Below are 13,425 nucleotides of genomic sequence, written 5' to 3'. Positions count from 1 at the left end.
GTTCATGTTTAGTCTGCAAATTAAACACAAAATATGCAGAACTTGCTTGGTCCTGGTTGTGCAATGGTCTTGGCCCAGTTTAAGTGTTAAGACCTTGGTTTAGATCTGGTTAAAGGTGCACTGTGTAACTTTTCTGGTGGAATGTCTGTCACCTGCTTGTTTCTATGGATATGTCATTGCTCTGCCTGGAATGTTTCACAGTATAATTAAACAGCTCTAGCGCACACTTATTCAATTACAGGTTGGTTCACAGCTCAAAAATGCACATAAAAATATGCATTGTGACTGTGAACGGGGTCGCCACTCCACAGATTTGACTTGTAACTTGGTCTTGTTTGGCCTCCATGAAGATAGAAAGGTTTAATACCAGACAAAGCAATAACATCTCCATGAAGAAAAGCAAGTGACGGACCCTCCACCAGAAAAGTTACACAGTGCGTCTTTAAGTTTTGGATTTCTTTTACTCTTGCATTCACTTTCCACTCACTTCTTTCTAACAATTTAAATACAATACGCCTAAGTTTTTAAAATCAACAAAAAACACAACTAGTTCCAAGCATTTCTCACATCTTAATCATTTGCCACGATGAGTTTAAAAGCACAACCTTTTGGTGCCAAAGTGAGAACGCTAACAACAACTAGCATGCTAACAGAGCGTCAGCCTTACTTTCTGGTTTACATCCACGATAAAAAATTTAAAAAAGATTTATAATTAGATACAAACAGCACACAGCTTTACCACAGTTTTACAATATCTGTGCCAGGGAAAAACAAATTTTACTTAAATACGTTAATTAGCTCTAAACTCATTAAAGGCCTATATCACTGGTTCAATTAATTTTCCAAAACACATTTTTGTTACTCAACCACAGCCAATAACACAGTATCCATTCTTGCAACCCACTTGTGTCTTGAGAACTGTGAAGAAAGTTTGTATAGTACTCAATGACCCACAAGAGACTATTAAAAGTGCCCTAATTAATTTGATTCATTTAGTGTTTAAAAATGAGTGGGCTAAAAGTATCTTTAATTATGTAATGGTCATTCTTAGCCTATGCTATGTTAAAATACTAATATTACATAATACCTTTTTTAAAAACTTTGGTAACACTTATATTAATAATTTATCAGCTGTTGACACACTTAAAGGTGCATCGAGTAAGTTTTCTGGTGGAGGGTTCGTCAAATGCTTTTCTCCATGGAGATGTTATTGCTTTGTCTGGAATGTTTCACAGTATGGTATTAAACTGTTTTATCTTCATGGACACCAAACCAGACCAAGCTACAGGTCAGATCTGTGGAGAGGCGACCCTGCTCACAGTGTGTTTTTGAGTTTGATTGATTATTTATTTATTTCGGTCACAGGTATATTTTGACATTAATTCGCAGACAGTCATATTTAACATACACAGACCGAAAAGGTGTAGGCTGAAGCTTAAGCCTATTATGCCTACCCTTTATTCCTTTGTCAGAGCGTCATCTTAACACCAGTTCATCTTCATAAAAGAGTTATAAAACCACCTGTAATTGGATAAATGTAAGGTAGAGCTGTGTAATGTCACACTGTGGAACATCCCAAGCAGAGCAGTGACATATTCATACAAACAAGCAGGTGACAAAACTCAAACCAGTTTTAAGTCTGGCTGAAATGAGAGGCTTGTGTCAGGTGGAGCATCTGGGTTAATAAAGGATCAAAAATGCCACATCTCCATCATTGCAAAGCTTCCAGGACAGAGTTCTTCTTCGAACTTTCCGTAATATAATCGTCTGTTGCTTCATATTGGATTTTATGGACACACATTTTTACAACCACTGTTTTTCCCCCAAAATCCTGTTGATACATTTCTCTTGACCATCTTATCAATCATCCTAGGGCTAGCATGTTCGTCCAAGTAACTTATTGCATTCAGCTGTTGCACCAGTTGTGAATGGGGCCTCACAACATGAAAGAACACCATATATAACTGTGGATCATGCAGAGACAAACCGGCGAAAATTCACACCGCGATTTTGAATTTTAAAAAAGTCAGAAAAAATTACTTTCAAATGGTTTCGGGCCAGGGGGAATGCAGTTAAGGGTTTCTGCTTGCGTATAAAGAAATGCACGCATCAATAGCACACAAAACTGATCAGTTTACAGTGTGATGTGGCAGCCAAACCACCAGTGCATAGAGGCAGTCCATCTGGAAGCAAAACCGTGATGGAAAAAAACGGCATATTTTTCACCCTGAAAGATCTTAAAACGTATCACAAAAAAGCAAGTCTCTTCTGGGCCCAGGTGCTTGACGTTGATAACCAAATGAAGGCTGAGAAAACAGTCAAAAGTCAACGCAGCTGTCGGTATAGAGACACACAGGGAGGCTATATGCAACCGTGTGGACAGTTGACTCAACAAATACTTGTACTCACTTATTTTGCGTGTATTTAAATCGTATTGACATCACATGCATTGTTTCGGACAGACATAACAGCAGAAGGAGTAGAAGAAAGTAAAGAAGTAGAGCGTGCTTTGTTTGTGATACTCATTTAAAATTTGTAGATGTCAAAGTATTTCATTTACTGTGATTTTTACTTCCACTAGATATACTTTAAAGGTGCATTGTGTAGGTTTTCTGGCAGAGGGCCCGCCACCAGTTTGTCTCCGTGGAGATGTTATTGCTTTGCCTGGAATGCTCCACAGTGTGACATTAAACTTATCTAACTCCATGGAGACAGACAGGCAAGTTACGAGTCAGCTCTGTAGAGAGGTTCTCAAGTTTTTAAGTATTTTTTTTTGGCAATAAAAATACCTTTAATTGAATAAAGACTGTGTAACATCGAAGGCAAAACAATCAGGCAGTAGATCCTACATCAAAAGTTACACAATGCACCTTTAAACAAAATAATATATCAGTGAAATTGTGAAAAATAATGAGTATTGATAATAAACAAAATAGCTGAAGGAAAGTAAAACTATTAGAACTTGCAATAGTAGTGACCTAGTAGTGATTTAGTAGTAAGGTCACTTCTACTTAAGTAAAAGCATAGTAAAAAATATAGTACTTAAAACAAGATACTTTAATAACAGCTTGTACATTAATTATGGTGGCGATAATGAAATAATTAGCAACGTTCGCATAGACACTCTCCGGCAATTTCCGGCCGTGCACCTTTAAATTGGGATTTAAGCTGTAAGTCCACCGAATGTAATGAGATCGGTATCATAAGGAAACTGGATCTGGGTCTGGAGGAGAGAGCCGAGAGCGAGGGGTGAGGAGGTGCGTGTCCCAGGGCAGGCGGAGGGGAGGGGGGGGGACGTCAGAAAGAAAAACAGGCCCCATGACCCTCTCAGCAGTCAACCACCTTTCACGAGAACAAGGTTTTTTTTAATAGACTGTTTGAAGTCCGGTGTTAGGGTCTTAAACCATGTTCTACGTCCAGGCTAACTCTATAGAATTATTTTTCAAAGTATAAGTGTACACAAGTGGGTAGCAATAGAAGTAATAGTAATGATTAGAGTAATAGTGGCGTTTACGTTGCAGAGTAGTGGAAAATAGTTTACGTAGTATTTTTTAAGTTTTTTTATTTGACCTTTTTGACACATGTGGAGCAGTACTAGAAAAAGGAACTACTACTGTGAGAAATTAATATTAATTTAGTAGCAATCAGTATTATTTAACCTTTTTGTAGAAGTAGTAGAAGTTAGATTACGTAGTATTTTTTAAGTTTTTATTTTTGACCTTTTTGACATATGTGGAGAAGTACTCGAGAAATGAAATTAGTATTAGTTTTGTAGTAATCAGCAATAATTTTGGTATCAGGACATTTTTGTAGTAGTAGTAGTAGCAGCAGAGGTAGTAGTATTGAAGGTTGTGGAAGTACTAGCAGTAAAACTTAACTTTCCATGAACAAATTTTATGCTCAGATTTTTTTCTCAAGTAGTAACAGTAACCGTTGTGCAGAGTTTAATGTCAGTATTATTAAGATAGTAGAAGTAGTTGTACAGACTTTCGTGTTAGTCAGTGGTATAAAGTAATCACAATAGATACTTCCTGATACTTTTACGTCTACTTGAGTAATACTTATCTTAACTTTGACAACACTTCACACTTTCACTTGACCAAATCTCCCTTTGTGCTCAGATCCTGTTCCGTGGTCTCGTCTCTGCTCTGATACGAGTCTCGTTCAACAGGTTTAGTTGGTTACAGTCTTCTCCAGCAGTTGCATTTTTTTGTTTTTCTAACTTGTAACCTTCCACAGAAACCCTCTTTAAATTTAAATGCCAGAGAGCAGAGCACGTTTTTGTTACTTAATAGGGGGCAAAGGTTTCTGGGCACTTAAAACACAATATTTACTTTGATAACAGCCGTGCTTTAAACAACATGATAAGACTAGCGCAGGTTTGCTTTGCTTCAATTACTCCAGTGAAAGAAGTAGATGATTTAGCCTCATCTAAAAATAAACTTTAACTCGTTTGGAATAGACGTAATAAATATCATACGCTTGCTACTTCGCTGCGTTTAACATTTGGAATTTTTTTAATAAAATGGCCAAGGATCAACATGTTAATCAAATCAGGCTTAATCATCAAAGCCAATGAACCCTTAAACCATGCCAGTAAACAAAACCAGTCAAGTGTTAAGGGCGATGAATGGGCAAAGATAAGATGAGTAATAAGCAAAAAGTAGAGCAACAGAGGAGCAGGCTGCTTGCATAAGTATAAACAAGGGGGCTATTTTGGGGGTTTTCGGCACGTATCTTTGAACATGTTTTAGCAAGTCATGAACTAGTTTTATTATTAATATACTTTATTAATTCATTTGTAGATCGGTCGTAATTACACATTTTGAAGAGGGATATTTTTCTACAGAGATAGAATGCAATAAACGATAATACTCAAACTGCTTTATGCCACTGATACAATAACAATATCGCAGGGTAATCCCACTAAACCGTTTTTAAATAGACAGTATCATTAAAAAGCCTGAGCTGCAATAAATACATAGCAGAATGAACCTGTAATTATCCATGTGAGTGACTTATTTCACTCACTACAGCTCAAATCTTACTGCATTACAACAAAAATACCCCAAATTTCCCCACTTTTACAAAGAAAATGTACACACAATAAATATTAAGCCCTAAATTACTTTGTTCCAGCTTTCATCTATTAAACGATAAGTAATAATTATCATGACAGGCCTACATACATGTATTAGTGAAAATATTTAGGTGTTTTAGTAGTAGTAGCAGTTGTCGCAGTCATAGTAATTATAGATGTAATTTAAGCATGTAGGGCGTACGTAGTATTCACTGAAATTGAAGTAGTAATAAAAATATGGAAATTTTGTTTTCATAGGATACTTTACACTCTGAATTTATAGATTAGATTTTCCTTAGAAGCAAAAGTAGAGTTGTCAGAATAGCAGTAATAGCAGTATTTCATGGTAACAGTAGTAGTGGAAGTTATAGACGTAGTACCGGTGATTTAGACTTTTTGTTTTAATTTGTTTTAACTGAATTAACAGTACAAATACACGAATAGAGTTTGTGTAGTTCTTCAACTTCTGTTTATAAAAAGGCAATGAAAACTATTGTCAAAACCAGACGGTAAAAAAATAAAGAGTTCTTGATTCACTGTGAATTTGGTAACAGTAGTACGTAGAAGAAGTTATAGAAGTAGTATTAGTAATTTTAACTTGGACCAGCAGTACAAATACGTGAAAAGACTTTGTGCAGTTCTTCAACTTCTGTTTACAAAAAGCCAGTGAAAACTATTGCCAAAACGAGACGGCAAAAAAATAAAGAGTTTCTGATTGCCTGTGAAGTCGCACTGACAAAATAGTAGTTACAGCGTACCTAGGTGGTAACAGTAGTAGAAGTTATTGAAGTAGTATTAGTGATTTTAACTTGGACCAACAGTACAAATACGTGAATAGACTTTGTGTAGTTCTTTGACTTCTGTTTACAAAAAGCCAATGAAAACTATTGCCAAAACCAGACGGTAAAAAAATAAAGAGTTTCTGATTCTGATTCTGTGCTGGAGCCTCAACAGCAGCAGCAGCCAGCCTGTGTCTCTGCCTAGCGCCCGTGGCTATTTAGCTGCTTTCAGAGGTGTACGAGTGTGTTTCCCATCATCTTATTTGTCTCCAGAGCTGTAGCAAACACACTGTTAGCCACGGGTCACAAGGTAAATATTAGCTAAGGAAGGGCTAGGGGACAGGCTCTCACCGCAACCTTGTCAGATTATCATTAAATTGGCATCTCGGCACGGACCAGCATTCCTCTGCATGTTTGTGAGAGGCTACGCAGAAAAGTACACAGCTTTACTCGGGACGCCTCCTCCTCCCCGGGCCAAAAAGACAACAGGACGTGATCAGTCATAACAAAGTGACATTTTCCAAGCTAAATCCCACTCTACTAAATGAGTGCTAATCCGATTTACTGATCAAAATGTTATAAGGAGGCTTCTCTTAGCGGGACAAAGTAACACGACAGATCAAGCTTTCTTCCACAAATAACGTTTAAACCATTTATTAAAAAAACACCAAAAAGACTGCAGTCAAATGATCAAACTCCTCTTTGCTATTTTGGCTCTTCTAGATGATGTATGCTGTCTGTACTTAATGGTAACATTTGTAGAAGAAATTATAAAAGTAGATTTAAGTAGATTTAAACTGTTGTAAATTTGTACAAATACATCAATAGACTTGTGTACTTCTTTGACTTTTGTTTACAAAAAGCCAATGAAAACTATTGCCAAAACCAGACAGTAAAAAATAAAGAGTTTTTGATGCAATATATATGTATAGCTTGTTTGTTTTATCCTTTAGAAGTTGACAAAATAGTTTTTAAAAAAATGATAACACGAGTAAAAGTATTTGGTTATTGGTGGTTTTCAGATTCTATAATGTGATGATGCCATAATCCCAGATGAGGGGCAAGATTTCCCTGTTAATAACATTATACGTTACCGCAAATTGAAAAAGGTAAATTCATAAATTTTTGCAGCACCCATCTGTATTAAATATGATTGATCTATAGAATGCCATGATGTCAAGTGAAACCCAGCTATAGAAGTATTACTAGTGATTTAAAAACCGCCAGAAAGGTTGCTTACATCCTCCAGCATAACGATCAAACTCCTCTTCGCTATTTTGGCCCTTCTAGATGATGTATGTCGTCTGTAGCATCACGCTGGGAGCAGATCAATTAAGTAAACCCGGGATATTGATATTGGGAGGGCGGTGTAGACTGATAGCATCCGTTCATAGGAATCCATAAAAGTAAAAGACGCTTAAAGGGGAGCAACCAAGCGCTGACGAATTGGCCTAGACATCCACACAGCATAGCGACTCTAGCCCGCTGCGTTCCTATACTTTCGCCTCATAACTCATAGCCTGTGGGGAGAGCATTGTTAGATATTGTGTGTATAGAAGTGGTGGTACACTGTGCAAGAATGGGCCCCCGATTAATTTATTAACCCAGGCAGCCGTGCTCCCCAAAGTGCGCACAGGAAGTTGGACGTCGTAAATCTAGATGCGTCAAAAGATACCGTACTGTACTTTTCCCCCATTGGGTTTGCACTGTCTCTATCAACACCCACAAAGCAATATATAGGCCACAGAGAGGCAGTTACAGCAAAGCAAATAGACAAGATGGATGCTGATTGCCGTACATGTATTCCCTGTTTTTATTGCCTATATTGGATGCACTGCTGACGGATACGTTTCACTAGAGAAGCAGGTTTGTCTTTGGTTATTGCACACGGAAAGATAATTGTCTGTTGTTTCCTACTTTCGTTTTTCTTTTTTTCAGAGACTAGAGCAGCGTGATAATTAGGTTGCAGAGAACAGTTTGAGGAGAAGCGCGGTATTGTTCCACGGTGAACTTTATGAAATATCAGGAGACGCAAAGAGCAGAGTGAGACGGAGAGACAGACGGAAACATGACCGGGCAGTGTCAGAAATACATGCAGGCCGGAGAAGAGTGTCCCTGTATGTGACAAGCTACACTCACAAAAAGGTGGAAACTCAAAGCATATCTTATTTTTAGATTTATTGTAATTACAATTTAGAAGTGGCTTGAAAAATCTGCTCTACATTATCTAAGTTACTTGATAAAAAGTTAGTTTGTCAGCATGGCAAATATATAAATAAATAAACACATTAATTAAAGTCGAACTGTTTTTAGGACAACTGCAATTGCATACAGATAATTAGTAGTATAGCCTGCGAAATTAGTTCTACCAGAGTATAGTAATAAGTTGGTTTGAAAGTATGGCAAAAATATATTCAAAATAATAAATTAAAAGTTGTTGTGAAACGTGGTAGTAGCCAACAAAGTCTTTAATAAGCTCAAACTTGGCAATAGCTTTAGGTTGACAAAATTTCAAAAATAATCTACATTTTTTGATTATAGTGTGTATATTTGTAAATACTGCATTTTGTCATGTATTTGACGTTATTTGGCATGGTGTTATTAATATGTACAGATAATTCTTGATGCCAAAGAAAAGTTGTAAGTCTCTTGGCTCAATATAAAATTTAAAAAAGGTGATATTTGCAAAATAAAAGTTAGACAGACTTGAAAAACTAAGGACAGTAATTCAAACTGGCAACAACTGCGATGACCTATACCAAAAGCCGGGGCGACCCTTACAGTAATCAGCCCAAATGTTTGTAGAGAAGATGTGCAAAAGGTCAAGTCAACAACTCCACAAAAGGTCTGAAGCATTTACTTAGACTATTACAACATTGCTAACATTCACTGCAGAAACATTTACATTCCTTAATATTCTACTCACGTATCCAAGTAAAAATGTCCAAATGTTAATGCTGCTATTGTTATCATTTTATCTCAACACAGCCCTGAATCCATCTTAAACTTTAACTTTTCGCCAGTGCAAGATTTTTGCTGCAACCATTTTTCCTAATACTTTGGGATATGTTCATACGCTCATTGTTCCACTACCTCTCCACTTAAATAGATCCTGATGGGCCGTAGTCTTCACCATTATAACCAAGGCCCACACACACACATACACACACACACACACCAGTGGATACAGCAGTAATCTTCATACTGACTGCACAACCAGTTCCTATGACATCTGACATTTGTGGAGGGTAAATCATGGATCCACTTGAATGAATAAGTTCTAGTTATGAGCTGATTCAAGCTATTTCCCCTATGGTTCTGTGAGCCCAAAACTGAAGGTCAGATTCCTCGGTCCGAAAAGCCAAGGCAAAAGGTCTCCTCTCTTCTCCTTCTGTGCTTTCTCTCCCTCCTTGCTCCTTTTCTTGTCTGTTCTGTCCAACTTACTTCATGCAAATGTGGGAGTTGAGCCTAAGTGGGTGATAATTGTTACCAGAACGCATTTTATTATCAGCAGTCTGGGCGCAGTCTGCTTGTTTTGATGGGGAATATTTTGACTTTTGGACAGAAAAGAAAAATAAATTAAAAAAAAACTTCTGGCAAGAGTTAAACTTATTTCCTTAGATTCTTTAGACTTTCTTTTCGCTTGATGTTGAAAAATACTTGGGAAGTAAGCCAGTACAATTACGGGGAAAAGGGAAATACTTTGAAGCAATTAATCCTTTGATTTTGATTAAAGAGAAATGGCTAGATATTTTTGAGAGACTTCAAGGACGCAGAGCCAGTGCGGCCTCATGCATGTGCCAGGTATAGCCAATGTAAAGGGCCCATGGGAAAGAAGTAAGGAAATATCCTCAATCTACAAAACTGGGCTACAACTTGACACACTTGGCATGCTTTCCAAGGCATTATTTTAGTCTTCATTCTACTTAGCTAATTATACCAATTACATGAAACAGTATGGAAGGAGTAGCCACGCTCACACAAGGTCTAGACATATATGATTTACAACAGTCCGAACGTCCAGGTCTCCTTGTGATAAAACGGTGTGTAATAACGCCATAAATTACTGTAATTAAACATCTATTATTGTGGCTAAAGTGGGGCCTGCTGTATTCTGTATAAGCCTCTTCGGAATTGGGAAATTCCCCACTGAGAAATAAATCAGCACAGTACGCCATGGCTGAGGGGTGACAATTCAAGGTGCATAAATTATTTGAATTTGGTGGTAAAGCAGCGTGTAACAGCAGGGTCATAGAAATAGAGAACACACAACAAGTCTCTTCTGTATTTATATGACCCTAATTTAACAGTGCATTTAACGCTGCCAGCCCACAGTTAACTTTTCCCTTTAATGTTGGCCCATTACGCACAAGTGCCCAGTCCAAATGAGAGACTTACTTTGGGTTCTGCGAGCTCCAGATGATAGTCTCCAACGATTTGGCTGAAGGTAACGCCGACCTGCACAGCAAAATAAAGATCCAAAGGTAATACTTCCAAGAGCCGTGTCCCGCCATTCTGGAGTGTGTGTGCAGACGGTGTAGAGCCGAGGGAAACTCGAAGCGAGCGTCAGGACGCAGCGGTGCGCCTTGTGGCAGCCTTTATCTGAGGTTCGCCCGGTGGGAAGGTGAGCTTCGATCAGTCGGGAGCATGAGAGCTCGACATCAAATACATATCCTATTGTGGCACTACTTTGGTGAGTGCGCCAGACCAAGTGTCCTTGGCTGAACTGGGAAAGAAGCTGTGTCCTGGTTGACCTGTGGCAGAGGTAAAACGACCTCCCGGACCAGTGCGTGGAGAGAGATTTTTCACTCCGCGGTGGATACGGGCAGAGCTGGAGCGCACGCTTTGTCTTTGTCAAATCCCCTGATGGTGCCTGTACCTGTCGCTGCTGTATATAGCCTACAGATGACCATCCATCAGTCACAACTCCACTGCAACGCTGGGAATCCCGAGGTCCATTTCATTCCAGTGATATCTCTCACCACCTCCTCCTGCTCAAAGGACCGGAGTTTCAGTTGTAAATATCCTGCCGGCTCGCCGTGCCACAGTGTTGCGCTCCTCCGGGGCAGCCTGTCCTAGTCCAACTCGGGCATGCTGAGCCGTGTGTGGCCACTGAGTTAATACCCCGTGTTTTGTAGCACGGATAACGCGCGTGAGATAAAAGTGCAGCGAAAAAAACAGTCCAGTCAAACAACCCTGGGCCTGCCTTTACATCCGCTCGTCAACATGTCCACGCTGTTGTGCGGGGATTTCTTGTTTAAAAAAAAAAGTGTCTCCGCGCGACTCCGGTGCGACTCGTAGCTGGAGCTCAACTGTAACCCGAGCGGAGAGAAGCTGTGGAGTACAAGGACCCGCCCACGGAACCATCAACAGCCAATCACAGCGCCCTGTCCAGGGAGTTGGGAGCAGTAAGCTAAAGGCATTTATGGGGACGTGGAGGGTGGGTATATCCGAGTGAAGGGGGTTAAAGAGAGACAGAGGGGACTGAGGGAGCGCGCGAGGGGGTAGGATTGACCCCGCATCTCCACCCCCTCCACCTCGGCCCGAGCCATCGACCCAAATTGAAATGGACTTTGGAGTAGTTCGTCATACTCAGAGAGGGACAGAGCAGCGTCACAGGCTGATATAACTGCGCGTAAAAGTGCTTAGAGTGACTAAAGTCTGCAGCATTTAAAACTGGGACTACAGGCTCAGTATCTGTTTCGTTTCCCTGTGTCCAATTGTAGCATACAATAACTCACTATGGGGATTATTGCAAATGTTTACGTTGTAACCTTGGGATTTCATTTCAGTGTCTCTGAGGACGTCCCCCCAGATTTACAACTGTTTTGACTTGTTACAAACGTTCAGCATTTACAGTATAGGATTACAGTATCAGTTATTTTGGTCCATTCTTGTGCTTTGAAGGCTATGATGATTAATGGCCTCTTTGGATCTCTTTCTGGCTGTCCCCTTTAGGGATAATGAACTGCATGAGAACTCCGTCTCCAGTGTCAATAGACAATAGTCCGGTCGGTAGCCTATAGTCATTGCGCCAGTCTTTCAATGAGGAAGAAATGCTTGACACATAATTGATCATGTCCATGTCTGTGCCCCTTTTGTGCCTATAGTTGGTCTGTGTTTGAAAGAGAGAGAGGGAGAGACTGCTTCAGAGAGGAGCCGGATTGCTCTTCATTTGAGTCCATTTGCCCGATCAATGTCGCCCCCTAATGGCCAGAACGAGATCGATGCCTAGAAAATAGCAGTGGGCATTGAGCGTAATTGGAAATGGCAGATAACAGACACTTTAAGATACGCGCGTTGGTTACAGAGATTATTTTTGCAACGCGACGTTTTGAGTTGACAGGCCGTATACTTTACGTAGCCTCGCTCAAACAATGCACTGACAGCCAATCACTGCAGTCTTTAATTACACTGTATACGTATTTATATTTGCATGGGTGCGTGTGGGAGGCTGTAATAATAGGGAAGTGCCAAGTGTGCTCTTTGCATCCTCAACCGCCTAACTACAGCTGATCTGAAGGTTTCCATAGTGATGCCAAACAGGGGCCAGTTGCCATCGAGTTGGCATGTCTAGCTCTAATAGCCAACTATGTCTGGGGATACCTGATACATTATAGGCCAATCAAAAGCTCCCATGGAGATACCTGATCTGCCCTTGGCCAATCAAGAGTGGGCAATATAACAGCAGCTGTGTGGGCACAAACCAACTGCCCCAAAGACCATGAATGTGAGTCTGTAAGAACACGGTGTGCATACCAGACCGCTTGTAATATGTAAAAGAGCTGTCAGGTTTTATTAGCCCTGTGGTGTATTGTGTGGCAATATAAAGGAGGAAAGAATAAAACAAAATATGTAGTGACACTTCCAATAAATGTATTTAAGTAGATGGAAAAGTAAGAGTTAGTGCTTGAATAGAGATACTACACCTGCATTACAACAACTTATAGCCAACTACAAACACTGATGTACTGAACTAGGCTGTTGAAAGTTTAGCTTTAATGATTCTGTCTGCTTTAGTTACTGGTCTATTTGTTATTGTACAGAAAGAAATTGAATCTGTAGTAGGGTTGTCAAAAGTATTAAAAATCAGATACTAATCGATACAAAAACTAATATTGAAAACTTATTTGAGCAGTATCGATACTAAAAAAGTCACATTCACGGGACAAAAATGAACCTTTCCTGAATAGCTCTATGATTTAATGTTGAAAATCACATTCTATTGTCTAAAGAAAGAGTGTTTTTTTTATTATTATCGTGGTATCGGAATCAGTATTGAGATTCAAGTTTGATACTGTAATATTGTAATCACTAAATCACTACATGACTAAAATTACAGTTATAAATAATGAAATTGAACAGTTATTCTTTCTCTTTGACTGAAAATCTTTCCCAGAAACTTCACATTAGAGGTACATTCTTCTAATAAAAGTATTTATTCAGTAACATATTTTCCAAGAGTGAATAAAGTAGAGAGGCATAAACAGATTTTTTTGTGTGAGCGGATTACAAGGGATCTGTGTGAGATAATGGACTGGCACATTCCTCTGTATAAACATAAAG

At 39.2% G+C, this 13,425-nt stretch overlaps 1 protein-coding gene across 1 annotated transcript in view; it reads right to left on the bottom strand.

The window, feature by feature from the left end:
* Positions 1-11,155, bottom strand: part of efnb1 (ephrin-B1) — a 117,857-nt gene extending 106,702 nt beyond the window's left edge. Inside the window, exon 1 of the mRNA XM_020922557.2 lies at positions 10,258-11,155. Within this exon, the coding sequence (XP_020778216.1) occupies positions 10,258-10,373 (116 nt within the window). The 5' untranslated portion in view covers positions 10,374-11,155. The remainder of the gene's footprint in view (positions 1-10,257) is intronic.
* Positions 11,156-13,425: the final 2,270 nt, after the last annotated feature.

The sequence above is a fragment of the Boleophthalmus pectinirostris genome, unplaced genomic scaffold (genome assembly GCF_026225935.1).
Source record: "Boleophthalmus pectinirostris isolate CB_2022bp ecotype Guang Dong unplaced genomic scaffold, ASM2622593v1 HiC_scaffold_23, whole genome shotgun sequence".
Taxonomy (NCBI): Eukaryota; Metazoa; Chordata; class Actinopteri; order Gobiiformes; family Gobiidae; genus Boleophthalmus; species Boleophthalmus pectinirostris.
This window is presented reverse-complemented; position numbering and strand designations above follow the sequence as displayed.